At 41.0% G+C, this 27,054-nt stretch overlaps 1 protein-coding gene across 1 annotated transcript in view; it reads left to right on the forward strand.

Annotated features, from left to right (window-relative positions):
- Positions 1-27,054, forward strand: part of KCNG2 (potassium voltage-gated channel modifier subfamily G member 2) — a 53,587-nt gene that overhangs the window by 13,889 nt on the left and 12,644 nt on the right. Inside the window, exon 2 of the mRNA XM_041464317.1 lies at positions 16,111-16,934. Within this exon, the coding sequence (XP_041320251.1) occupies positions 16,179-16,934 (756 nt within the window). The 5' untranslated portion in view covers positions 16,111-16,178. The remainder of the gene's footprint in view (positions 1-16,110; positions 16,935-27,054) is intronic.

Below are 27,054 nucleotides of genomic sequence, written 5' to 3' on the forward strand. Positions count from 1 at the left end.
TCTAGGTAAATAAATTGTAGGCTATTGTTTCTAAAATGCAGCTTCAGTAACCCATATTCAGTTAACTTTTGACTTTATGGCTTAGATTTGAAAGCTAAAATTGGGATGAAGTTTTGCAGTAGATAACAATTGCAGGTCAATTCTTTAGAACATATGACAATGACTGCTGATTTATGTAAGCTATTTCACATAATGTAATTATGCAGGTGTCTGCAGAAGGAAAAATGGACCTGATAATGAGGTGCTGGAACTGATGCACGGTGGGTTGATACTGCAAGACATTTATTTGGGGTGAAAGGGTCCTTAATAAGAAGAAAAGTATGTTGCTCTAGCAAAGAATAGCTTGGAGAGAGAGTAAAGAAACTCTCAAAAGGAGAAGAGATCTGCCATATTAGTAAGAAAGATTATTAGATCTGCCAGGAAGTAAGAAAAGATGCTGCAAGTTACTCCTTTACCTTTTCAGTACTAGGAAAGCAGCAGAAACTAGGCTAATGGATAAAGGTGTTTTATTCATGCTTTAGAAAAAGAATTGAGCTCAGAATTGATTGAGGGGATCCACTCATTAAAAAGTGGCATGGACATAAGAGCAGATGTCCATATGGGAGGTGCTCATCAACAGCTCTGACACTTTCAGGAGAACTTGGAATGAATATGTCTGTAACTTGTATAAAATTCCTCACCACTGTCTGTCTGGGATGGCTTGACTGGGGTTCTGAAGTCTTCATTGCTCCTGTCTTTCTGGCTTGGAAATAAAGATGTTAAGGAGTGTGAATGAGGTGGAAATGAGGCAACATGTTGTCTATTCTCTCACCTTGTCCCCATCTTGTCCCTATAATCTGAGACTCAGTGCTCAGGAAGGCTCCTTTGTAGTGGTTTCTATATTGCTTCCTCTTCTTCCTCTCATTTGGTGGAACCACACAGAAGCCAGTAGGTCTTGCTGAACCTGAGAGAGCATTGATTTTCTCTATTCAAAATCACCACAGTCTGAAAACTTTAACAGGTTTACGTGCAAAAAGACATTCTGCATCTTTCTGTATCGAGAATTAAAATACCTTCTTAATTTAGGTGTGTATAGCCTGTCTGTACTGCAAGACTTCATCTGCAGTTTGTAGCTGTGTATTTATAAATCTTTATGACAGTCTGACAAACACACAATATCCAGGCATTCCAACACAGCTACCAGTGAGTGCTCACATGACACCTGTACATACATTATGAAAAGTAGCTTGCTTTACTCTCATAGGTTGGCAAATTAAGTGGCCTTGCTTTTTCTATCACTGTAACAAATTCCCAGTTTTGTCAGGTCAGTGGGGATGCAGACTATGCATAAAACAGAGGCAGGAGAAAGAATGAGATTCTAGCACATGAAAAGGATATTTAGGTGGTTAGGTTTAATTTATTTTTCATAACTGGGCTTTGGTTTTGTATAAATGCAGTGAGTAGTAAAATTTCTAGGGTTTGGAGGAAACTGGGACTTTTTTACTGTGGTTCATAGAGGATGCATTTTAGTTTTAAATCCTTCCACTTTACGAGTCCAGGATCAGGAAGGCTATTTGCTATTTTTAGAAAGCAGCATTTATCCAGCAGCAGAAGAGGTAGCACCACTTGACATTAACCCTTTCACTGGCTTCTTTTTTTCTATTTGGCTCTTGGGTGTGTGTATGTGCTTTGGAAGGGTGAGGACCACCAGGTTTTCCATAATGACATTGTGTGACCAAGGTATTTCCAAAAATATGGAATAATTTGCACTGTTTTCAACCTGTACACATGCTTGTACACACATAACTATAACTAAACACAAACTTATTTCCAGCTGGTCCCTATCACAAGTACCTTTGTATGAGCAAACACCTGACCAGGATACAGACACTGGAAATTCACATGCAGAGGGTGAGTACGTGCAAAACCAGTATCTGCAGGGATCACATTGAAATTGAGCATTAAGGAGTTATGCTCTGTAATGCAAATCACTGAATGTGTTCAGCTTGGGTAAAACAGCTCTATTTATTTAGTAATAAATATAGCTGCCTAATGTGAATCTTATGGAAACTTCTTCCAGAATAGTGCTTAACTTTAATTACAGAAATTTTCAGGTTTACATGCACCAAAGCATGGTAGAAATCCACTATTTTTTTAATAGCGCTTCTGCTGTTTCAGTGAGTATCTCATCTGCATGGAGAGATCAGTTGGTCTACAGCACTGACTTTTGATGTAAGAGTGCCATACTTTAAAAAGTTATTAATATGGAGGATCTTTTGTCACTGCCAAGAAATTAAAAATAAACCCCAAAAGGCTCTGTGTGCAAAGATTCCCAAAGGACCTGTTTACCTAGGGTAGTTCTGGTTGCTCAAAGATGGCTCTTTTAGATGTACTAGCACATTACTCTTGCCATCCAGCTGTTGCTGTTGTGCCACATCTGCTATCCCCAGATATGCCAAGTGTCTCAAATTGCACTGGGTGCCTCTATGCAGGCACCAGATTCAAGCTGCTCATTCCCACTGGAAGCCAGTGGGAGCTGATGACTGATTTGACCCTCCTTGGTGCTTCCTGGCCTTGTTCTCCTGTGGGCTGGTGCTGTGCCATGTGCATTTCATGTTGCAGATCCCATATATGTCATTTCCCTGCCTGTTGAGGGTAATATATGGATATCTGCATAGATATGCGTATGAATGGGGGAAAATACATTTTCTAGGGGAGTGTTTATATATATTTATATATATTTAAGCATGGGCTTAATGCCAGTTATGCATGCACTTGGTAATGGTTTTCTTAGGTAATATAGCAGACTGGGATCCTGATTCTGAGAGCTTCTTACAAGCTGCTTGGCACTTGCGAACTTACATTAAGTGCAGGGATTCAGCATATGCTTGAATTAGGCTCTAAAATAATTAAGTATCTGCTTTATACCATATTGATCTCCATCCTTTTATTCTTCTTCTCTGCCTTCACACTGTAAATTACATGTGAGGGTTTTTTATTTAGTAGTTGTAAACATAAAACCACCAAGTGATTTTAGTCTATGATTATATTTTATCAAAAACAGTACCATTTCTTAGCTGACCACAAGAGGTTTACCTAAGTGCTTTCTCTCTCCCAGTCTCTTTCTGCAAACCCATCTGTGTTTGCTCATGTCTCATATTTATTTCACACTTTGTTCCCCTTTCAGATCATGAAGCTATCCTTTACACAAAAACATCTCTGTAATGATGACAGAGACACAGAAATTTATCTTGTGAATGGGGTTTACTGTGTAGCACTGGTAGGATGTTTCCAGTTCTGTCCAGCAAGTCTTCACAGGGGTACCCTCCACTCCAGCTCCTGAAAAGCCTGAGGATGGACCTCTCTAGAACCCAATTCCACAGCCCATTCAATTCCTGTTGATTCAGTTGAAGCTAGGGTTTATGATTATACACAAGGTTTCTGAGACCAAATGGGGTTTCAAGTTGGTGTCAGGGTGTAGAAGTTTTCACCAGCCAAATAAAATTTTGCTCTTGGGAAGGGGACTGATTGAACTGGAGAGCAGCTGCTTAATCAGAGTTTAAAATAAATTATTCTGTATCAGTGAGCTACTGAGACTGAATGTATTAAATAAAATAAAACAAGGTCATTTAAAGTATAAAATAAATAACATAAAAAGAATTATGCAGTACAAATCAGATTACATGCATTTTTTTCGAACATCTTCTTTAAGTAGCTGTTAGCTACTTATTTGTCAATCTTTATTCAGAATTTTAGATGCTATGCTTTAGATATCTCTGCTTGCTTTTTACTGGATGAACAAGCAAATTGGATGTGAATTAATATTTTATGAGATGTCTTTTAATTAAAAATTTTCATGAGGAGAGAGAATGAAAGTTATTTTGTTGCTTATTTCTTCAGTGTATCTTTTGTGCTAACAGTAAAGGTTGGTTGTTAGCAAAAAACCCAGTAACAGAATAATGAAGTTTTGTTTTGAACAAATGGCCTAGGATAAATAAAATTGAGGTAGATAAATCTGGGGTGTTTTGCTGTATTGCATGATACAAATATACAGAGCTGCCAATCACATAAGCCTTGTGCCCGAGAATCACTGCTATTCACTGCTGTCACTGCAGAGGGTTTCTGTAGAGACCACACTCCAGATTCTTCAGTGTAGTAGATAAACCTTATATTTACCAAAGTACAGGCTTGCAGTAGAGCTGGAGCCCAGCTTTTTTGCTAGTACTGTGAAACTCCATTCTGTGATCTTTCCCATTTAGCTGAACATCCATCTTTTTTCCCCTGATTATGCCAGTACTGCAGTGCCCTAGCAAACAACCTGATGAGTTAGACTAGCTTATCCATCTGCAGAGCACCTTCCAGGGAGCTTCCTTTGGCAGTCAGGGAGCATAGTTGGAAAGAAAAAGAGGTGCAAAATTATTCCTACACTTGCCAGTCTCCAGCTTCTTTGAGAGCCCATCAGATCTTCTGGCAACACAAGAAAGTGAGAGCACCTTCCCATTGCTCAAAGTGAAATAGTCATGGAAAGCTTGTTAGCTGCACAATGAACTGGCCAGTCAGGTAAAGGTGGAATGAAGAAGCAATTTGCTCAGCTCTGCTGGTCCAGTTCCCCATCTTGGTCACCTTCCTGTTTTCCATTGGCAATGGGATTGCCAGGGCCCGTTGCCCTTTGTAGGCCTAGTTCTGAGCAGAGCCGTCACGGCACGCGCTGGGAGTGGCGGTTCCGCATGGATCTCTATTGTGACCCAGATTTGGGGTACATTGGTCTGTGTAGCCATACTGCTTTTGCTGATGTAAAGCCTGTTTGTGTGTTTGCACAGTACTCCACCATTAGCCTCCCTCACAGAGCGCTGCAGTAGGAACCTGCAGCAGGAAGTTAAAACCAATGAGGCAACCATGAAGGGGGCCTGGAATGAAGTCTTAAACACCTCCTGAACAAGGCCCTTGGGTTAATTACCTCCTGAGTTTTTAATGTCAGTACCACAGATTGTGCAGCTCATGGAGTCTTCCTCATGGAAGGGGAAGGCCAGCTGGCAGTGAACTGAAGTAACTGGAAATTTCTCATCATCTTTCTGATGGTAATAACATTTAAAGAATGACAACACAGAGGAAGAAACCAGCAGCTTTGAAGTGTGCCAGAGATACTGGGATCTGGCAGTGATTTATTGTTTGTCTCACTTTCAGAATGATGTACACATTATTGCTAACAACATGTCCTTTTGTTGCATGAAAATAACTGCTCAGAAACAAAATTGTATCAGTAGTGGTGATGCTGTAAAACTAATTCCTTAGTGGTATTTTATCCCAATGTTTCTCTGTATTTGCCAGTATTGCAAGTAGAAAGGTGGTGAGCAATCTGGCAGAAACTGAAGGAATTTGGACAGAGGAGAGCTTTCTCAAGGAGAACAGGAATTGCTCATTTGCTAGCCCAACTGCAAAGACAATTAGTGAATAAGTAGCCACCCTGAGCATCCTTTAAAGATCTGGATTGTTGTCATAGTGTTGATACTATTGCCTGCTTTCATCGCCCCAAGAGCTCACCTTGGTGTACATATAAACCTGTTGGGTCAAAAACTTCTAGACTGGGGAGCTGGTCTTAGAATTGAGCTTCTCACACATCTGGCATTATAGTAGTTCTCTGGAAATGTCACATCAGTGTTTCTGCATGGCATCTGATCTACCAGGGTTCTCCAGCAAGATACCAGTGAAATGTTTTCATCTATTGCATATGTGAATAATTAGCCTGTCAGCCTTCCTCTTGTATCTGTTCCAGTGTTCTTGAAAGGAGAGGTGATTTATGAAGGATTCAATGATTGCTGAAGATATTGCACATAACTGGATCGGTCATATTTTACCTGATTTTAAAGCCATCATCTTCACAGTGGAATCCATTCATTCCAGCTGCATTGCATAGACAGGTCCATTGAAATTTTGTAGAGAACAAGGTCTTAAAAATGCTATCATCCTCAGTCTGTGAGCTGACTGAAATAATTGCATTAGAGAAAGTGCAAAGTTTTCTAATCATTTTGGCTTTTTATGAAACATTAAAACCGGTAACATTATCAGATGATCTTTTAAGTGATTAAGTGTGTTTAGTGAATTTGAGTGTTTCTCTACTGAATACAGCAATGGCAATTCAGTGGAGGGGAAAGTGGGTTGCTGGTGAGAGAAATTACAGAGATGCCTTAGACTATTACAGGTCATTTTCATCCTCTTCAATAGTAGGGTAAGAATATGGAAATGCATCTGTAAACCCAAACTGCAAAAGACCTCTCTCTACCTGTTTGAGGGGGAAAAATATAAACTGTCTCCCACCTTTCCAGGAAACAAAAGAATCAATGCTTCTCCACAGGTGCTGTGGCTTTGTCCTGTCACCTTTTGTTGGGAAAGTTGATGTTGCTACCACATTTGTCTAGGAGGAATTCAGGACAGAAGATGTAATGAAATTGACATTTTGAAAGAGTTTTGTGTTAAATTTATATAAATATATGAGGGGTTCTTTGTTAGTCATAGTACTAGTTTTCCTACTTATTTGAACACAAATTTTAATTTTTTTAATTTACTTCAAGCTGCTGCAGTATTTCCAGTTCACTACAACTGAAAGCTGCAAAATGCAGATGTTCCAGGGTAAAGACTGCATAGAATGGAAGTGAAGGGCCTTGGGAACTTCCTGCTCCAGGCAGTGGTGGTCATTCCTTGTGAGCAAGATCTGGAACACCACCTCATTTGAAAACACATCTGGAGGACTGGATTCCTGAATTCTGTCCACAGCAGGTAGGGCAGGTAATTCTTGCTGCACTAAGCAAGTTATTAGCACTGTGCCAGTATTCCCAGTGCTCAGTGTGGGCATCATGCCACAGAGTTATGAACCCCCTCTGTTTAGGGGTCACCTCATCCAAGGGTTCTGGAACCACAGCCATATTAATCTTCTGCAAAATACATGTGTCACTGTGAGTGTGGGTAGGAATATTGGAACAAACAAGGCAGAACAGGCTCTGGGGACACCAGATGTGCACAAAGAGGGTGATGAGCTAAAGTGGACAGACTTTAGGCCAGGAACTATCCCTTAACCAATGTCTCTCTGAGATAATTCTATTGCATGTAGAGTTTTGTTTGATCCAGTTCCTGTTAACTCCAACCATGGATTAAATATGCAATCCTAATGAGTCTAAATTTACAAAGTATTCTATGCAATGATGTTAATAATTAACTACAATCATGTTAAATTTAGAGGCAGAATTGTGTTTAAGTAGAGATGGGAATATTTTTGAGGTCAGTGCACAATTGACTTATGAAACACACATGAGAACAAGAATGTCATCTGCAAAAAGACAACGAAAACACATAAAATCCAGTGTTCACTAATTCAAGCTAACAAGAGAAGCAAAATGCATCTGTATACAATTTATTTTCTCTGCAAAGGATTTCATGTGGAAATTTAAAAGGCTAGATCTACATCTGAAATCTGTGAGCAGTTAATAAGAGCATTTATTCAGAGAATCCATATGTATCTAACAACCATTCATACAAACCTGTGATGAAAGGCCCTGAAAGAGACACAAGAACAGGTACCGTTATTAGGAAAAATGCTCCAGCAAATCTTTATGAACTTCTGAATGTGAAACTGGGCTACGAGTGGCATCACACAGCCAAACCTTCTTATTCTAGTCAGAAATCTAGTTGGTATATTCTGTATGAAATCAAGCATATTAATCATGTGGGTGGGAAGCTGCTAAGTATAGAATTGCAAAAACCTGTAGGATGGATCAGAAAGAAAAGATCAGTGTTAGGAACAGAGCTTGTGTTAAAAACTGCTTTTTCCCCTTACAGTGATCTGCAGACCAACCGGAACACTTGACTGATAATTCTGTGATTTTCAAAGACACCAAAACTTGTTTGGTTTTTTGTGCTTCCCGAATTTTGGCAACAGAATTGAGACAATTTGTTTAATTTCCTGGATGAGAGGGATAAACAGTGCTGTTTCAAAATACTACACAGTCTGTCACTTTTGCATTTAATAGTGCCATTCATGTGGTGTCTTAGGCCAGCTGTGGGTATGTAATCATGACTGGAGCAGATACTTTAAAAACTGGATTTTGATTATTTTTTTATTCTAAAGTACAACAAGCTAGGAACAGGGAAAGAAATATTTCAGATTGGCAACTAACTCATAGTACCTTATCTGACTGGCTGATTTAATGGGATACTAACAGGATTAATCAGTAAAGCTCCTAAAATAAACTTGTGTGTGATTCATGGAAGAATAAAAATTTCACCATCTAGTAGCTGCCAGTAAGGGTCAAAGGTACTGTGTTCACAGGGCTCAATCTCTGACCAAGCAAGTGCAGACAGAACACATTTTAATTTTAGGCTCCTGATGCTGTATGCTTAATCCAAGGTTGCAGTTAACAGGAACTGGATCAAACAAATCTCCATGTCCAATCTAATCTTTCCAGAGTCTGGGAGGTACAGCTCTGCTCTGAAGTACCTTCCCTTTCATCCACTTGATGCATATTTGGAGTCTGTTCACTTGTTCAGGAAATATGAACTGAGGGTGAAAGCACATTTTACAAACCTGTTTTTCTGGTAACCAACTGAGGGTTAATTCACCTAAACAAATAAAGCATTGTTTGAACATGATGCTCTATTTTATTGTAAGTAGTAATAATTCTGGGGGGGAAAACTTTTCTGCCTAATCCTTGCAGTCTCTGCTTGGTTTTTTATTTATAGTTCTTTTTAAGTGAAATACATGTTTAAAGACCTTTGTGGAATCTTGAAGCTTGCTAGCCTCAAGAGAATTCTGTAATTCTGAGTAGAATGCAGAAGTAAGCGGTTCATCCTCTGTCTGTATTTTACCTAGCTCATCTGCCTTTGTCTGCTGTGCAACTGAAGTGAGCAAATAGCTTCACAGAAATAATAGTTTGATGCTATTTAGGGTACAAAGATAAATGGGCACCAAAAGCTGGTGGATGTGCAGAACAAAATTGGGTTTAGCTACGAAGATACCGGTAAAGATCCCATAGCTTCACATAGGTAGTTCAACCAAATCCCTGATTTCTTAAAGATGTCACAATGTTAATACTTTCACTATAGAACTCTGGCAAGTTGTCGTGGTTTGACCCGGAAGTGAAGTTTTGGGAAGTTATGGTCAAACCAATCAGTGGCCACATTTTAAATTGGCACCTGGTGTGGCCACTGGGGACTTGGATACGCTTCTGAGAACACACAGGGGTTAAAAGCAAAGCACTCCCAGAGAGACTTCCTCTTTGGCAGGTGAGCGGATCGGACCTCTTCCCCCCCCAGCTGTGTCTGGGTGGGGGAGGGGGGAGGCCATGCAGCCTGAGAGAGGGAAAGCCAGAGCTGCTGCAAGATGCAGAGGTGGAGGAGTTCCTGGGATGGTTTGGGCAGCCCCCCCCCGGAGAGAAGGATAAAGCGGTCGGGAGGAGAAGGGGTGGGCAAGGTGCCCAGCCGCTGCCAGGACAGGCTGTGCTTTTAACCCTTTTAGTGTTGAAACAATAGAAGCTGTAAAAACACTAATCCTCCTCAGCTAGAAATTGAGAAGGGATGAAGGATAGGAAAGATGAAAAAAGTTTGAGTAAGTGAAAGAATGCCAGCAGATAGAGCACCCGAAATAGAAGAGATGATTAGAGTGGCTTTGGGCCGGACTTTTCCTCTGACATAGCCACGGGTGAAGCCAGGTTCTTCCATTAATGCAGAGACTGCACCTTGGGAGAGGCGGTTGGCCAGACGCCAGGAATGATAAGGCCGCGAGGAGAAGCTGAAAGAACAGAGACTGAAGGGGAGGGTGTGTTAGAACTCTCGGCCTTCAGCGAAGAATCTCCGTTCCTGAGCCCCAGGCCCCAGGGGAGTGAATATGGGGGGGACAGGTGTCCCAAATGGTGGGAGGCGGCCACGTCTTAGAACTAGGCGAAAAGCATTCTTAAAAAGAGCCCAAGGAGTAGTGTGGATCCATGGACAGTGGTGAGAGCACTGGACATAGAAGGAAGATAGTCACCATAGCAGATTTCTCTTCGAGCAGCTGCCGTGTGTGACATGGAAGCACAGAAGTTCTACTGTGTTTCCGGGGGAAGCCTATGGTGCAAGAGAGAGGCTTCTCTCTCCTGATGGACTGGGGGGTGCTTGTGTGAAAAGAGGGTATTGGATTGAGAATTGATGTGTTAGAGGGGATTTGGATATTAGAGGACTAGGGGGAGGAAGAAGAGTGTTTCAAAAGTGTTCTAGTGTAGATTGTTTGTGTGTGTAGTTTTCCCCTTCCTTTTTGTGTCTGTGTAGATTAATAAAGTGTTAGTTTTTTTTTCCTCCATTCCCAAGTTAGAGCCTGCTTTGTTCTGTTCCTGGGTCACATCTCACAATGACCATTTTGGAAAATACACCTTTCATGGAGAGCACTGGCACTGTGCCAGAGTCAATCCATGACACAAGTGCAATGACACGAGATAACTCATAATCTGTCTGATGGAGACAAATATGTGTGTGTGTCAGAATAATTAATGTTGAGTCAAGCTAATTTTTTCATTTAAAAAATTGAATTGTTTCAGCTAATTATGTAGTGTGGCCTAAATGTGATGAGGGATGTTCAGAGAAGAAAATTATTACTTTTTTCCTCCACTGAATTAATGAAAATATTAAGGAAATTGTACACTCAGAGTATGAAATAATGTCCAGCTTCACATGCTGAGTTTTGCAGCCTTCATTACAGCATGAGTCTTCTGGGCTTCTTGGACTGACTAATGCAGCATCCTCCTCAAAGCTCCGAAAACACTCTCTGGAGAAGGTTATCTTGGTTATTGTGCTCCACACCTATAGAAGAAACCCTTCTGTCTCTGTTAGATGGGGACATCTCAGCTGGATGTGTAAGGTGATGTCACCACTTCCTGTTACTCTGATGAGGAACAGACAAAATGAAGGGCTGTTCAAAATTCTAGTACCTTTTCAACTTCTTGAGCTACTGCCTTCCCTAAGCAGGGGCTTAGGAGGTTAGGGATATTAAAGTTTATTTGCCATAAATACAGAAATATGTAACATTTGTCTGTGTCCAAGTTTGAGTTCCCCTGAAAATATCCTGTGGCGAGGTGCGGTTCGGTCTCTTCTCCCAAGTACCAAGAGACGGAACAGAAGGAAACAGCCTCAAGTTGTGCCAGGGCAGGTTTAGATTTGATATTAGGAAGCATTTCTTCACTGATAAGGTGGTCAGGCATTGGAACAGGCTGCCCAGGAAGTGTGAGTCACCATTCCTGGAGATATTTAAAAGACCATAGATGTGGCACTTTGGGATGTGGTTTAGTGGCAGACTTGGCAGTGTCAGGGTAATGGTTGGACTCGGGGATCCCCTAAGGGTCTTTTCCAACATAAATGATTCTATGATTCTGTGATAATGAGTATGTAGGGAGCCATAATCCTGTTCGGTGTGGACAAACTCAGAAGCTTATTCCCCATATCCCGTAGGGTCTGCATTCTAGGCTTAACTTCATCTGTTTTACCACATCCTCCCAGTCCCCTTTTCAGTTTTGTTTTGCTGGGGTTTGTTTTGTTTTGTTTTTAAATATGTGTATTTCTCTCACCCCATCTGTTTTGCATTTTGTAAGCTTCATGGGCAGGTGCTCTCCTCTCCATGTTTTTGCAGTGACTGGCAAGGATTTATTACTGGGAGTCCAAGTTCGACTGGATTGTAATAAGTACAAGAGTAACATGGATCTCCTAAACCTCTTTGTCCACACTATCAGCTGTAATATCACCAAATGGAAGGTCACTTGCACGTGTAAGATTTAGAATTAAAGTGATTGTGTGTGCTGTGGTTTATAAATCACATCATAGTAAGAAGTGGGAACTGCTTTGGTCCCAGGCAGCAATGCCAGGTTTCAGCACATCCCTGACTAGAAATGGCTGAGCACTGCAGAACAGATTCACTGACTCAACTCTCATTGGAATTGAGAGAAAATATATTGTGGTCACGCTAATATATGTTTCATGTTTGTGGCTTTAAATTACCTGTTCTCTGTCAAAATGTGTTTCATTTCACAAAGGAAATCTTAAAACATTAATTGCTAAAAGGTCTCACAGCTTCCTCTTGCTACTGTAGCCCAAATGTAAACTTCCAATACTTCGTCATTTTACAGCAGCAGTTAAAAAGAGACTGTTCCCAAAATCACAGAGTAGTTCAATTAGAAAGGGACCTCCAGAGTTCATCTGATTTATCTGCCACTGCTCAAAATGTCATCAGCTAGAACAGGTTACTCGGGACTGTGTCCAGATGGGTTTTGAATATCCCCAAAAATAGGCCTCTACCACCTCTCAGCATTCTCTTTCAGTGTTTGACCACCCTCAGAGCAACAGTTTTCTTCTGCGCAACTGCACAAAGACCTCTGAATTCTCCCTTTTTTCCACCCCTGGCTGCCTGCTTTTGTCCACAGGCCCTTCAGAGCCACCTGCTCAGGGTGGTTTCTCAGAGAAGGTGTGAGTGCTCTGCCCATGACATTTTCCTGTACCCTCATTTATGTGCACAGGCTTTATGTGGCTGCCCTTCCTCACGAGGGCTCCCCAGCCGTGGCACCCTGCAGTTTTTGCTCCACCACTGCCTCCCTTTCATCACTGTTTTGAAGTTCTCCTTGCCAGGCTGCTCAGCCTCTTGGTAGGGATGATTTTACCCCATTTTTCATTCTTACCCAAGGAAACTTGAGACCAGGGGAACCTCATGCGGAATCACATATGACTTAGATGCAGCAATACTGATAGAATGGGATAATGAGGAATGCTGATGTGAAGAGAAGTTCTGGGAGCAGGCAAAGTGAAAAGGCAGTAAGCAGGGAAATAGCCTTTTCTCCACTGAGGAAATAATTCAGCAAAAAGAAGAACATGAGGCAGTTGTGTGCTTCTGACATTTATTAAATCTTTAAAATCTTTGATAAGAAATACCTGTGTTGTGAAGATCTCAGCTGTTTGCTGCTGACAAAGTGTGGCTGTACTTATGTGTGTGTGTAGACATACACGTGTGCATACACAGATGGCCAAATAAAGTACTTCTTAGTGAATACAAATTGTTGGATTATACTTAAAAAAAAAGAAAGAATCCACACAACGTATGACCCACCCTGTATATGACCCTCAAACTGAAATATTCATACAGCATTTCTCCCACAGCACTTCAAATTTATCAAATAGAGAGTCAAATTCTGTCCTTCATCCTTGTGATGGGCAACTTATTCCAGACTGTGCTTTAATAGTCTTTTATGCACCCATGTGTCAGATTAAATAGTAGAAATGCCAACTGGATGATAATGTAGTATCATTTCTGGAAGTATTGGCTTTTAATGTTAATCTTCAATGGGATGCTTTACTGCAGGCATGTGCATACATTAGATAACCCTGGCATGCTGAGAGTATTTTAAGACCTACATAATTTTGAAACACCCTTTAATATTTAGTGAAAGTCATGATACATTCCATGCACATAAGATCAGAAGCAGACCTTCCAGGCTTGTTTTACTTCTCAGAATAGATGCCAAATTGGGAGCCCACAATATTTTGGTTTTCTATAGGAGAGTTAAAATGGCACCACAAGCTGTTCCACTGACATCTGAGCCCAGTCTTGGACAGTCAGATCACAAGGTGGAAGTGCCAAGGAGAATAATAAATACAACTGTCTTCACATGCTTATCTTTTAATCTGATATTAAATAAGAGATTTCCAAAACAAATGCTGCCAGATATTATGGATTCTGGGATGTTGAACTGTGATGTCAGAAATTCATTTTAGTTACTGAACTCCAGCCTCTGGTGCTGCCTGCACTGTCCAGAATCAACCTGTGAAATCATAGACAACTTTAATTTGTAACTACTTTTTTCTTGCTTTCTATTCATCCACTGATGATTTAAAAAAAAAAAAAAAAAAAAAAAAAAAAAAAAGCTGTGTTATTAAGCTTTAGATTTAAGCAACATCATTTAATATCCACAAAATAAAAGACTAACCCTCTGTAATTCATAGATTTTGTAGCAAACAACATGCTTACAGATTTTCACATTGAGTTAGCTGCTGCTTAGAAGGAGGAAGAAGTGAATGTAAGATTAGATTCAAAGCAGTTCTGTGAAATCTATCTAGCCCCTTTATGCAACAACCTGCTACATGGGGGAGAGGAAAAAAATAAATCCTGGCCTTGATGTCAAAACAATGTAAACTCCTTTTAGTATGTTGACTTGTGGAACAAGTGAGGCATGAAAACAAAAGTGCAGAGCCCTCAGTAGTGACAGTGAATATTTTATCTTTACCAAGAGAAAGCAACAAGAGACCAAATCCTTAAAGCATATGCCGTGCTGACAGTGCGCTCTCACTGTGACAGTAATGGTATTTGCAATCCCAGCTGCACTCAAGCCTGTGCTGTAAAAGCACCCATTCATTAGTGTGCGTGTTGCCCTTTACTGGCCCTCAGCCAGATGAACGAGCTCTTCTCTGTTGCTCATGTTGCCCTGTAGAAACGGATGTTTAAACAATTATTTCTCTCCCCCAAAGTGAAATTGTAGAGATTTTGGCATCATTAGTTCTTCTGAAATTTTCACGGTGCTGAAAAGTATCTTTGGGTGACTGTAGCTTTTTGCACTTAATCATTCTCTGGCTTTGTAAAATATCTGATATAAATGTTGGTCCGAAATTCAGGGACTGGATCCTCACAGGAATGTTGAAGCAAAAGTACCACTGTCACTGCAGTGTTGTTGTTTGAGAGTGGTTGGTAAAAATGTTTAGAGGGTGATTAAAGGCTGTGACTAAAAGTATTCACCAGTCTCTGTCAGAGATCATTTTGACTAAGTTTAATGAGGTAAGAGTTGCTGATCCGATTAAAGATAAAGGAAGTTGCTCCTCTGGGAATGTGTTTGAGTGTGTATGCTCTCCAGCTTTTCCTAGCACCCATTTGTTTGTTGTTCTCTCCCGGCTGAGGCACGAGATTCAGAGGGAATTGGAGAATGTTGCTTATAAATTATGGATTTACTGCCTCACAATTACCATTCTGTCATCAAAAATGTCAGTTTATCCTTCACTAGTCAGTTCTTTCTCAGTTTCTCCATCCTCTGCTTAAAATTGTTCCCCATCACTGCATCCGTCCTCAGCCCAGGTCTTTGTGTGGAGACCCAGTCATCCTACACTGACTTCTTATTTCCTACTTCATATTTGAGCAATTCAGGAAGTTTTGGGTGATTCACAAATGTGATTACATGGCAGCATTTCAAGACATCCCAGTATTGCTTTAGAGAGACAGCTTTGAAGAATGCATGTGATGGGCTTTAGAGAAAGTAAGGAAGCAATGTGGATTGTGGTGTGGTAAAGGAGGGATAAGCAAGAGGCACAAATTAAATCCTGGAATTATACATAATTCCTTCTAAATGTGACCAGTCGTGTTCTGAGCTATCCAGAAGTAAGAGCAGCAACCGAGTCACTTCCAGCTCAGCTTAATTCTGAGTTTGATCTCCTGCTTCAGAGCTGCTGACAGGCTGCTTGGAACCCTGGCCACAACTGCAGCCAAGCCCACAGCAGAGCTTCCAGCAGTTACAGGCTCCCAGGCAAGCTCTGGTTTCAGCTCAGCCCCAGCATGCCCTCAGCTCGCAAATATTCATTGCTATTGCTACCTAGGCTTGGTGAATTTAGGTTGGGAATTACCCACATTGTTTACTCATCACATTTCTGACTGTACTGTAAGTATCCATTTTATCCTCACCCTATAGGCTTTTTGTAATAGGAACATAATGTAGATGAGCCAAAATAATCAAAAAACTGTTTGCAACTAAGTTTTTTTATTAAGTTGCTAAACTGTAAATTGCCATTTATCTACATGATTAGATTTCTCTTCTAGTATGCATTGATGTCCAGGATATGGTTTGAACCTCTAAAAATGGTAATACACTGGTTTTGTTTCTACTAACTAAATCCTCTAGGAGTTACAGCATGGCTTCTGACCTGACTGTAGTGTAAGTTCTTTCCCCAGGCAACTATCAAGCAAAGATAGTCCTAAAATAATGGGGGAAGAAGGAACGCCATAGAGAAGAGTTTCTTGGGAGGAAGAGGATAGAATTGTTATCATTTAATAGTGGCCCACTTTTCTTGCAATTTTAAAATTCTGTTTTACAGATAGACTTTCTGGTCAAGCTCCAGCTGCTTTTGTTTGGGTAGCCTCAACCTCCCTATGGACTCAACAGATGTACCACGAAATGGCATTGCTCACTGGGAATGCAGATCCTGACTTCAGCTCCCGCTCCTTCAACAACTTGGAAAACCTGTGTGAAGTACAAACCAAGAAAGGATTCTTCTACAAAAAGGCCAAACTCCTGCATCCTGGAGAAGACCTGTGCTGCTTAGCTCGCTTGGATGACCGGTCCAGGTTTGTGATCATCAATGTAGGTGGTATTAAGTACAAAATTCCCTGGACCACCTTGGAGAACTGCCCCTTGACCAGGCTTGGGAAGCTAAAATCTTGCAACAATTACGATGAGATCATGGACATCTGCGATGATTATGATGTTAGCTGCAATGAATTTTTTTTTGACCGTAATCCTAGTGCCTTCAGAACGATCATGACATTCCTGACAGCTGGGAAGCTGAGGCTTCTCAGGGAGATGTGTGCTCTTTCGTTCCAGGAGGAGCTTGTGTACTGGGGGATAGAAGAGGACCACCTGGAGTGGTGCTGTAAAAAGAGATTGCGACAGAAAGAGGAAGAGGCAGCTGAGGCCAGGCTGTTTGAAAGGGAGATGGTATTCAATGAAGCTACGCAATGTGCCTTCCAGGACAGCAGCCGACTGAGTTTGTGCATGCGAAAGCTCAGGGACATGGTGGAGAACCCCCACTCAGGGATCCCAGGCAAGATCTTTGCTTGTATTTCAATCTCTTTTGTTGCCATCACTGCTGTCAGCCTCTGCATCAGCACCATGCCAGATGTCAGGGAAGAAGAGGATCGGGTAAGTGCAGCTTTTCTTGGGGTAGAGCGTGTTTTGCATTCTTGTCTCCTCAGGATAGGTGTCGGGAAAAATCACTCCAGCAGATACACAGGTATTGTGTTCAGTATATATGATGTGGAGGGCTGGCTGGGTAGAGCACAGAAAGCATTATGTCACTTAAAACTGAGGCAAGATTGGGCCAAACTCTGCCCTGCTAACACAGCTTAGCCAGTTCACACCAGCAGATAGCCTTGCCCACCAGATTTGTTTAATAACGTCTAACCAGATGACAAACTAGCTACTCTGGGGATAAAAACCAGCCTTTCTTCTGGTTTAATGTTTTGAGGTTAAGTTTAGAGCTAACAAATCAGTTTTCCCTAAAGGTACTTTAACAATTTGAATGAACTCTCAGTGTGCCAGTGTAAAAACCATATCTAAAGTATTTTGATGCTATAGGGTGATGTAAAGGCCAAGGAAGCTTAGGCAGCAATTTAACAGCAGAAACAGAGTGATTGTCCCAATTTTCAGACCTGCTTAGTATTCTCAAGTGTAAGCTGTGGATGATTCATGCCCTTGAAAATCAAGTCTTAGAGATATTTTGTTTATTCTTTAGTTCATCAGATTTCCTAAGGGTTTAGTCCCTTTTTTGTGCAAGCAGTTCACTTCCCTAGGATTAATTGTATGTAGGCCAGTGACGGCTCATCTGAAAAATGGTAGAGGAGGACATTCACATTTTCTTCACATACGTGCTGAAATGCAACCTGAGGAGTTGGGGTTGGGGGCGTGTTGAAGAAGTCATGTCCTCTCTAGTTTTACCCAAGTCCAATCTTGAAATTAAATGTTTGGGCTCATTTCCCAACCCAAATAAATAAAGAATAAATTTTCATGTGGTTGTGAACTTCAGCTACTAAGACAGTACTTCACCCCATGAAGTGCTGCCTCTGGGCTGAAGGCTGAGCCCTCCTGGAAGCAGCTCTTCCCACGTGCTGTCGCCCAGGAGTTGGATGGCTTCTGCCCTACTGCCACAAGCAGGAAAGAGGGAGATCATCCCCAGACCAGAGGCATTTACTGTTATGTCACCTTGAAAGTAAAATGCAAGGTGATGGAAAATGGATCCAGCTGCTCCAGAAAGACCCCTGCACCTCACTGAGCACCCTGTGTACAGTTAAACCCAACCTCTGCTTGCGAGGTCTGCTCAGGTTACATCTCAGCTGAGGAGTTTGATTTGGAATCAGACTCCTTCAGGAGCAGCCAGGAAAAAAAAGAAAACATTTGGTATGTTCACTGATATATGATTTATTATCAGATCTTTATTTCAAGGGCTTTTTCTGATTCAAAATTTGAGGATGGTAGTATTGGGGACTAGTTCACATTATGTTATCCTAATAACGTTTTTTCAATATATCATTTCTAAAGCACATGCCTTTTACTGTAATTAACCATCAGGGCTCCAGTATCCTAATTCTAAGTACAAGGGATATTCTACTGTTGAAAACTGAGATATGTTTAGTGTGTAATTGTTCCCAGGTTTAAGTGAGAGCTGAACTATTGCTTTAAGAATTATGAGTGTTTAGGAACCCCATGTTTTTACTAATGGTCTAACATAAATAGGGATTCATAATAACAGGATAATAATGTTTTTTGGGTGGAACAGGATAATAATGAGAATAGAGCACGCATATGAGAGAAGCCTGGATTTCTTGGTAAGTTGGAACAATTAGAAGGAGCACATTTTCATAGCAAATGCAAAATTTTGCAATAAAGATGAATGCAGGCTTACTCATATAAAAGCAGGGACTCTGGTTCCCAAAATGAGGCTCTAAATAATATTTAGGGTACAAGCAGCCTTAAATTCCTATTGCAGCATAAAGTCAGAAGGGTTAATGCCCTCCTTGAATGTCTAAGCCGGGGAGTGTTAATAAGAAGCTGGAAGACTTTTTTGGGCCTGTATGCAGTATTGGTGAGACTGACACTAGAATACTGCAGTCAGTCCTCACATTTATGTTTTTCATGGTGTTTTGAAAAATTGGGAGACGGCTAAAGCCCTGTAAATCTTAGGCACCTGGGGAAAATGCCACACAATAAGAAACTTGAACATTTCAGTTGATTTAAATTATTGGAAGGAAGGTGAGTGGATTAGGCACACAAGTGAGTTTTTTATGAGGGGAGAAGAACTATATCATCTGAAAGACCTTTACAATAAGCAGGGGGATGATGCATGGATAAAAGCTGGATGCTTATACATTCATATGGGAAACTATATGCCAGTATTTAATACCAAGGTGATTCATTACTGGGACAGGCTAGGAAGAAAATTAGTGGATTTTGTGCTTTTAGACATTTTCAGTTGAAAGCTCAGTGCCCTTTTGTTTAGCCCTCAGCTAAACAGATTTTACTTTAATCAAAAGAAAAACATCAATTGCAGATCAGGTTACAAAGGTGAAATTCTTGCAATACAGAGAAGATCAGAATAAATTATCCAGCGTTCTTCTGTGCCCTTAAATTCTGAAAGCACAGAGCTCCTGCAAGTAATCTTTGTTCCGCGCTTTGCACAGGGAAGGTCTGTGGACAGATTGGAAATGGTTGTTTTGTTTGAGACAAAGGTGGCTCTCTTTCACAGGGGACTGGTGAAGGATAACTTCTGGTAAGGCAAGGAGGAGGCATCTGTAGGGTCTGGGACCGTGGGTGCAGACTCCCTGCGTGTACTCCTTATGTGGCTTAGCAAGCCAAGGCAGCTCTGCAACTAATAAACAGGAATGGAGATAAGACAGCTTATGTGAATTCAAATTCGTGGTAATCATCCTGAGCTGTATTCCCAGTATCTAGATTAAAATTTGTGCCCAGGGATAGCTCTTTAGTCTGGCTTTGCTGTCTCCTAACAAGCAGAAAAAGGATGTGCATCCCTCCTGACTAAGGAACAAATAAATAGTAAATACTATTTCAAAGGCACACCATACTCAGTGTGCACATTTTCCAGGCTTTCTGGCTGACATTGCTGTTGTTATGGTTATGTCAGGGCTGTCATAGGTGCTCTGGCTAGCAAACAGTGGCCTTTTTCTTGAGCTGCTGTTGCCACAGAAAACAAAAGCTCTGCGTGCCATCAATCTGTCGTGTTACTGCTTCAAGGAAAGGCAGAGAGGCCAATTATGAAAAAAAAAACCATGCTGGGGAGCAATTTTCCATACCCTAATCCTTTAATGCCATCTGAATGGACGAGGTGTTACACCAAGTGATGTTCTGCAGAGGTGTGAACGACCTCACACAAGATGTAAGTCTGGGGCTTTAAAAGTTAGAAGTAATTACCAGGTGGGTGAGGAAATTATTTTAGGTGCCTGCCTTTCTCTTTTAAAATACAGCAGAAAACTCAATCATACATTTTGTTAACGTTATTAGCTGCTCTAGGTGTTCTGGATGACAGTGGCAATCCCTGGTGGCTTAACAAGAGTGGGAAGGCTCATGCTCCCCTGTACTGTAGATACTTGTTCTTACTAAAGGTCACCTTGATTCACCTTAAGTGTTACTCTTCTTTTGGAAGTAGTATCATGTATTTCAGATGCTGCACAATTGTCAGTAGAGTTAACAGGATCAGATCCTGAGCTACTTTTCACTTACCCAAGTAGGATATATATTTAGTAATTTTTTTTTCTCATTTAGCTTTTATTTGCTTATTAAATTAAATAAAATCCACCAATCCAGTGATGTGTATAATAGCTCCTTCTGGAAATATCAGGAAAGGGACATTCAAGTATGTGAAGAAAACAAACATGTGAAGGCATCAGGTTCTTCCATGTAAAGTAACAAGACAATGATAAACTTTTTATTTCAAAATTTTCAGAATGGGAGATTTCAATGAGACATTTCAATTTAATGGTGACAAGTCTCCTCTAAAGGCAAAATCTGCTGAGACAAAATCATAGCAGGAGCCTTCATGCACCAGGCTCTTTCAAGACCACCACAAAAGTCATGTCCAAGACATAAAAATAGCCAGAGGCACAGAGTATCCTCAAGGCATTTTAGGCATATCCTACCTTTAAGTGGACTTCTCACCTCTCTAAACAAACAGCAGCTATCGAGTGACTCAAAGAAACTAGCTAATACATCAGAGAAGTAAATTAATCAGGGATATATTACAGCAAAATCTGTAAACACACAGTAAGAACTAAACAACCAAAAGACATTCAGAGAGGTTCAGCTGAAAGCCAGATGGTCATCATACTAGACTCTTCATTTTTTTCTTGGTGAAAACAGAAATGTCAACAATTTGTCTCTGATGACAAATCTTCTCTTTTTTGTTAGACAGCAGCCTTTGTCATCAGAGAAGAAAAGGTGGAACTTAGAGAATAATATCAAACATTCTGTCCTGATTCAAAAAAGCATTTATAGGCCTGAGACCCCTGAGCTCACTCATTTGTAGCAGCACAGTGCAAAACAGGAGAAGCAGATGAGAGAGTTCATTCTTTACCACACTTCGTAAACGTGTTGGGAAAAGATAGCCTAATTAGAGATGCTGTGATAGGAAGTTACAGTTCAATAACCTTCAGCTGAAGAACATTACAACAAAGAGACTTATAAATAATGAAGTTAATAATAGCTCGTAAAGAAACCAAAACTATTTCACCTTCTAAGCTCAATTTACACACTGTGCTTCAACTTCCATAATATTGAGGATGGGGAATAGGTAAATTGTGAATGTACATTTTAAACAATCTTGTGACTAAAGATTTCATTTCACAAAGGTATACACAAAAGTAATCTCAGAGAAGGTCAAGAGAGTCTTGTATAATGATTCTCAATAGCTTTTCATAGACAAACTGTTCTGTAAGAGGCTGGATGAGCAGACAGTGAGGCTGACTGAAAACTGTCCCAATGGCCATGCTCTGGGCATGGTGGTCAGTGGCACAGAGTCCAGTTGGAGGCCAGTAACTAACAGTGTGCCCCAGGGGTCTGTACTGGTTCTAGTCCTGTTAGAATTCTTTATTAGTGGCCTGGATGGTGAAGCAGAGTGTACCTGCAGCGAGTTTGCTGATGGCAGAACCTTTGGGCACGTTGTGGCTGGACAGTTGTGCTGCCACCCTGAATAGCCTTGGCAGGCTGGAGAAACGGGCTCAAGAAGACTGTGGAGCTCAGCAAGCTCAGCAAGAAGAAATGCAGAGTCCTGCATTCCTGGTGAGGAACAGCCCCACACAGCAGTACATGCTGGGGACCACCCAGAGGGAAGGAGATTGGTAGAAAAGGACCTGGGGATCCTGGTGGACACCAGGCTGGCCGTAAGCCAGCACAGTGCCCTCGCTGCCCTGACAGGTACTGGTATCCTGGGCTGCATCAGGCAAAGTGCTGCCAGCACATCAAGGGAGGAGATTCTTCCCCTCAGCTCAGCACTGGGGAGGCCACACCTGGAGCAGTGTCCAGTGCTCGGCTCCTCAGTACAAGAGAGATACAGACATGGTGGACGAAGTCCAATGGTGCTTGCTATCCTAAGATGGCACTCTGCTTGAGACTGGAATTACTGGCATCATTTTTATGAACTTATCTGTTTTCTGACTGTTCAGATGTTGCTCTGCTTGTGATACTGAGACCTTAATTTTAACTTAGAGCCACATGTGATGCATAGATTGTTTGTTTTCATGAATGAAATTATTAATAAAACTGCAGCTTGTGTTTTTACATTCATTGTGGAATAAGCTGTTTTAGAAATTACAGCACAGTCAACAAAAAACATGTATTAAAAAAATATCTCCCTGCTGGTGTTACAGATAACTATTTATAGTGTATAGGCACTGAGGGTGACTTTTTATAAAAAGAATCCTGGGGAATTGGACTAACTAATTTCCCCGGGGATCATCTGAGAATTTGTTATACCACTCTCAGCTCTGCTGTTGAAATGGAAAAATCATAAGCTGTAACAGTATCACCAGTTTTGGCATCTGAACTGATCTACTGTACTTGTACCCTTTATTGCTAATTTGCATTTTGTGTCTGCTCCAGACTCCTCAGACCACAGCTGACTGGAGGCCAGGGAAAGACCAAATGACTCAGTAGCAATGGTCACCTGCCTTTTCTGCATCCTGCATAAGGAAGTTCCTGTAGGCACATAAGATTCATATTCAGTTTAACATTCACATGTCCTTACATAAGGGATGTAGGACTCAGAGCACTGCAGAATATTTTAACTAGAAGTAAGGTGCTTCTTATTTTTTTTCCTTTCATAAGCTAAAGTAGGTTTTCTCCTCAGGTAGTACTTAAAACAAACTGGTAACACACACTCCAAATTACAAGCTTTGAGAGCATCCTTTACTTACAGTTTCAGTTATCACCAATAAGCAAATATTTGCTTTCTTGTTGAAGTTCTCAATTGGCCTCATGTAGTTCCATCACCTGTTCTGTGTAGTCTTGCTTTTAGTTTGGGAATGCTTCGGGACAGAATATCTTAAACACAATGTCTATGGCCGTCATAATAACAGACATAAAACTACATATACCTGTTGTTCAGGTACATGGGCACCTTCCTCATACCTCACCTGCAAGACATGTTTCTAGGCAAGGAAATTCATTTTTGCAAGTGAGACCAACTCAGTTCATGCTGAATCCAAACTGAGGAGTAACTGCAAAGTTCTCAAGTCTGAGTCATGCTAGTGTGGTCTCCCAACTCTTTTCTGATGGTCAGAGGCATTTGCTGGGCAAGTTGTCTTTCAGAGAGATCAGATTTGTCTGAAAGCAGTGGGATGTGATGAGGTTTGGTTTTAATAGGTGATGTTGCTTCTGTGTGTCACACAGACAGCGTTAAAATCATGGAGTTGAGAACCTCTGCACTGCTCAATCTAAACCTTAAATGTCAAGCTCTGTGGGGCTTTCTGCATCTTTTCTCTGACTCCCGTGGAGTTTATAAGTGTGAGACCAATGGCAAAATGTTCTTTGCAAATATCGAGAGGTAGTGATCATGTCCTTTGATCATTTTCCTGGGAACTGTCTGTGAGGCATCTCATAGATACAGTTTCTAATGTAAAAGAACACATTTCTTTGGTTTTGCTTTGTGGATCCGAATCTCAATCCCGCCTTTCCACCTGTCCAAATCCAGCTGTTATATGGAGCATATCTCAGTAGCAGTTTATTTTGCCGAGTTCAGGATTGCTGTATTCACACACTGAGGAGACACACTGGGTACTGGGAGTCCCCAGCATCACTGCTGTACATCTCACTGCCCTCTGCACCAGCTCTGCCAGCCACTGCCTGGGACCCCTGCTGCCTGCAAAACCCCCGGTCAAATAGCACACCACGTGCCAGCTTTGCCAACTCTTTTACAAGACAGTCCTTCCTCTTTGCAGGGCTTGCTAACAAATAGAAAACATTTGAAGCAATGATTGGTTGTTCTTGCTATTGGTTGTGTGGACAGAGTGCTGGATAACAACTGGCTGTATTTAATCATGACTGTATTTGGAGAGTTCTCACCATTTCTTCTCCTTGGTTCGCTTGCTCTTCTTGGGAAAAAAAGAAATTGCTTTCTGTAGTTGTCCCACCCCTGGAAGAAAAACCAAAAATCCAGCCTTCCTGTGTCATCGAAGCTCTATAAATTTTGGCAGAGGTACCTGGTTGTTCCATCATGGCAGCTGCTTCAAGAGCAGATAAAGAAACCATGGTCCCAGTAAGAAAATCATCCTTCATTGTATAAAGGAGGATTAAGATGAATGTTTATTTTATTTCTCTGAGAATTGCCCTTAGATTGAGGGTGAGAACACAGAACTGTGTGACAGGTTCACACAGAGTCCCTTAGTGAGCCTGCAGACCTTCTGCTCAAAATTCCCCCTCTCAGCAAAGTCGCCACCTGAGCTCTCCATGCTTGGCTCTTCCCAACTGTGGCTCTCATGGCAGCACCTGCTATAGGGTTGCTTTTCCCAAATAAAGAGAGAAATCCTTATGGGTCAAGGAGCTGCCCTGGAAGATTTTGAGGACAGTAGGTTACAATATAGACTTTGGGAGCCACTTGAGATTCTCTGCAGTGTTTTAGGCTTAGAAATAAAAAAACGGAGAGTGTTTCTCTGCACTGCTTGGGAACAAGGCAAGAGTTGACTAAGATAAAATTACTTTTGACTTGTTAATAACTTTATTCTGTGCCAATGAACTCTTTCAGTCTGCAGGATATCTTCTCATGAATAAATAGCAAGCTTGGGTCTTCTTTTAAATATTATATAAATATGCTGCAATGTAACATTAGTGATAAATAATTAAACAGCTAAAACTATTTCATAAAAGCATTGGTAACTTTGTCACATTGTTAACTGGTTTATATTTGGTGCAGTGTGGCTCACCCAGCAAAATACGCTCCATGTTTAATTTCTTTTAATATCTCTGTGGTTCCACCCCCATAGGTATCTATCCTTACCAGTAAGTTTATTGTCCAAACTTCCAGGTAAATCATCCAGGGAATTTGTGAAGCTATCTCACAGTAATAGCCTTTTGGCCTTCATACATGTTTGTAAAATTACTACAGCTACTCATCACAGCCTAACATCCTGGGGCTACAGCACAGCTCCTGTATTCCATAGATTGCTCCACTGCCTTTTGCAGGAGAGCTTGGGCACTGTGGGCTTATTGAGTACTGTCCCAGTGTTCTGAAAGAGAGAACTCTTTCATTTATTTGAAATGAAAATATAATCTGGAAATTTCATTTCAGAAGTTCAGGATAGGTTGCTATCAATTCTGGAGGTTTGGAATGAAAGCAAGCAGGCAGATTTACATTTGGCTGCACCTCATATAGCTAGGCTGAGGTAATGAGCTGATTCATGTGTATGGCACTTAGAAGAATTGCATTAAATCATTCAACATTATAAATGCTTACATTTTCATTGTCTAGAGTGTAGCAATGGAGATGAAATATAAAAGTTTTTGAAACTGGGGGTTTTTGCAGTGTAGACATTTATATTCAAGACAAATTGAGTGGTACACAGATGGGAAAAAAATAGTTATAAGATTTTTTTCAGAAGTTTTTAAACAAAGGCTTGAGAAAGGACCAGGAGAAATCCATAAAGTTGTTAGGTTTTCTAAAGGTAAGCATGATATTAGTTCCAAGTAAAAACATCAAAAACATGGTACTGAGTACAATCAGTCACATTTTGATCTAGTCTGTGTAGAACACCTCTTACTAATCAAATTTAATATAATTTTTGAGGTTATAAAGTTTTCAGAAGAAAGAAACTTCTGATGTAGGTACTTCTGTAAGACATTTGAATTAGTGCCACACAATATTCTTCCTTAATAAAAAGGCATTTTTCAAAAATTAACTTCCTTATTGTTTAAAAAAAAATTCTCTTAGATCTCATAATAGTAGAAAACCAACATAAGACATCAAGTAAGGCTTGAGATACTGTATCCAGATTGATATCCATTTAGCAGGCAAATTGAAAAAAAGTTTTTAAAATGGTTTAAAATCTCAAAGTTCTGCTTTATAATGAGACACTAGAAGAGTTTTTAAAGCAGTGGAAATCATAATAAGAGAACGTCTGTGTGAACTAAAATAACTGAAAGCTGCAGCTGGACAAACTCAGCTCTGAATTAAAGTGTGCTACAGTGTGGGTAATTAACAATGGAAACCATTTATCTAGACATGCCTGTGTGCATCTCACAGAGTTTTTAAATACATTCTGTCAGTCCTTCTAAACGTTATAACTCAGCCCAGCTGAAGCCATGCATATGATTCATGAGCCACTTGGCAAGATCCTCTGCTCCACAGAGGATCAGCTTAAGAGCCTCTTCTGCCCTTCCAGGGCGGTGAGCCATTGCCATCCGGTCCCTGACTCCTGCTGGTGTAGGAGGTGCCAGCAAGGATGCTGTACATCTTCTCGCTGTCTGGGGCTTCCTTGGCCCTTGTGAATATTCAGACCTGAAGGCATCAGTAAGATGAAATGAGCAGTGACAGTTCATAATTGTGATTAAAGGCAAGGGTAGCCAGAAAAACTCAGAAGCCTGGAAGCTCTCTGAAGAGTGACATGGCATGAGTCTGGTCCCATGAAGGCAGCATCCTAACCCAGGTGTCTTGTCCCATACTGACTGCGTTTGTAGGGGGTGCCACAGGGGCTGGGACATGCTACTGGTGGGGCTTAGCCACAGCCAGAACTGGCTGTTCACCAGGACATGTGCCAGCCCACCC

This window comes from Pyrgilauda ruficollis, unplaced genomic scaffold (assembly GCF_017590135.1).
Source record: "Pyrgilauda ruficollis isolate IOZ18807 unplaced genomic scaffold, ASM1759013v1 scaffold178, whole genome shotgun sequence".
Classification (NCBI taxonomy): domain Eukaryota; kingdom Metazoa; phylum Chordata; class Aves; order Passeriformes; family Passeridae; genus Pyrgilauda; species Pyrgilauda ruficollis.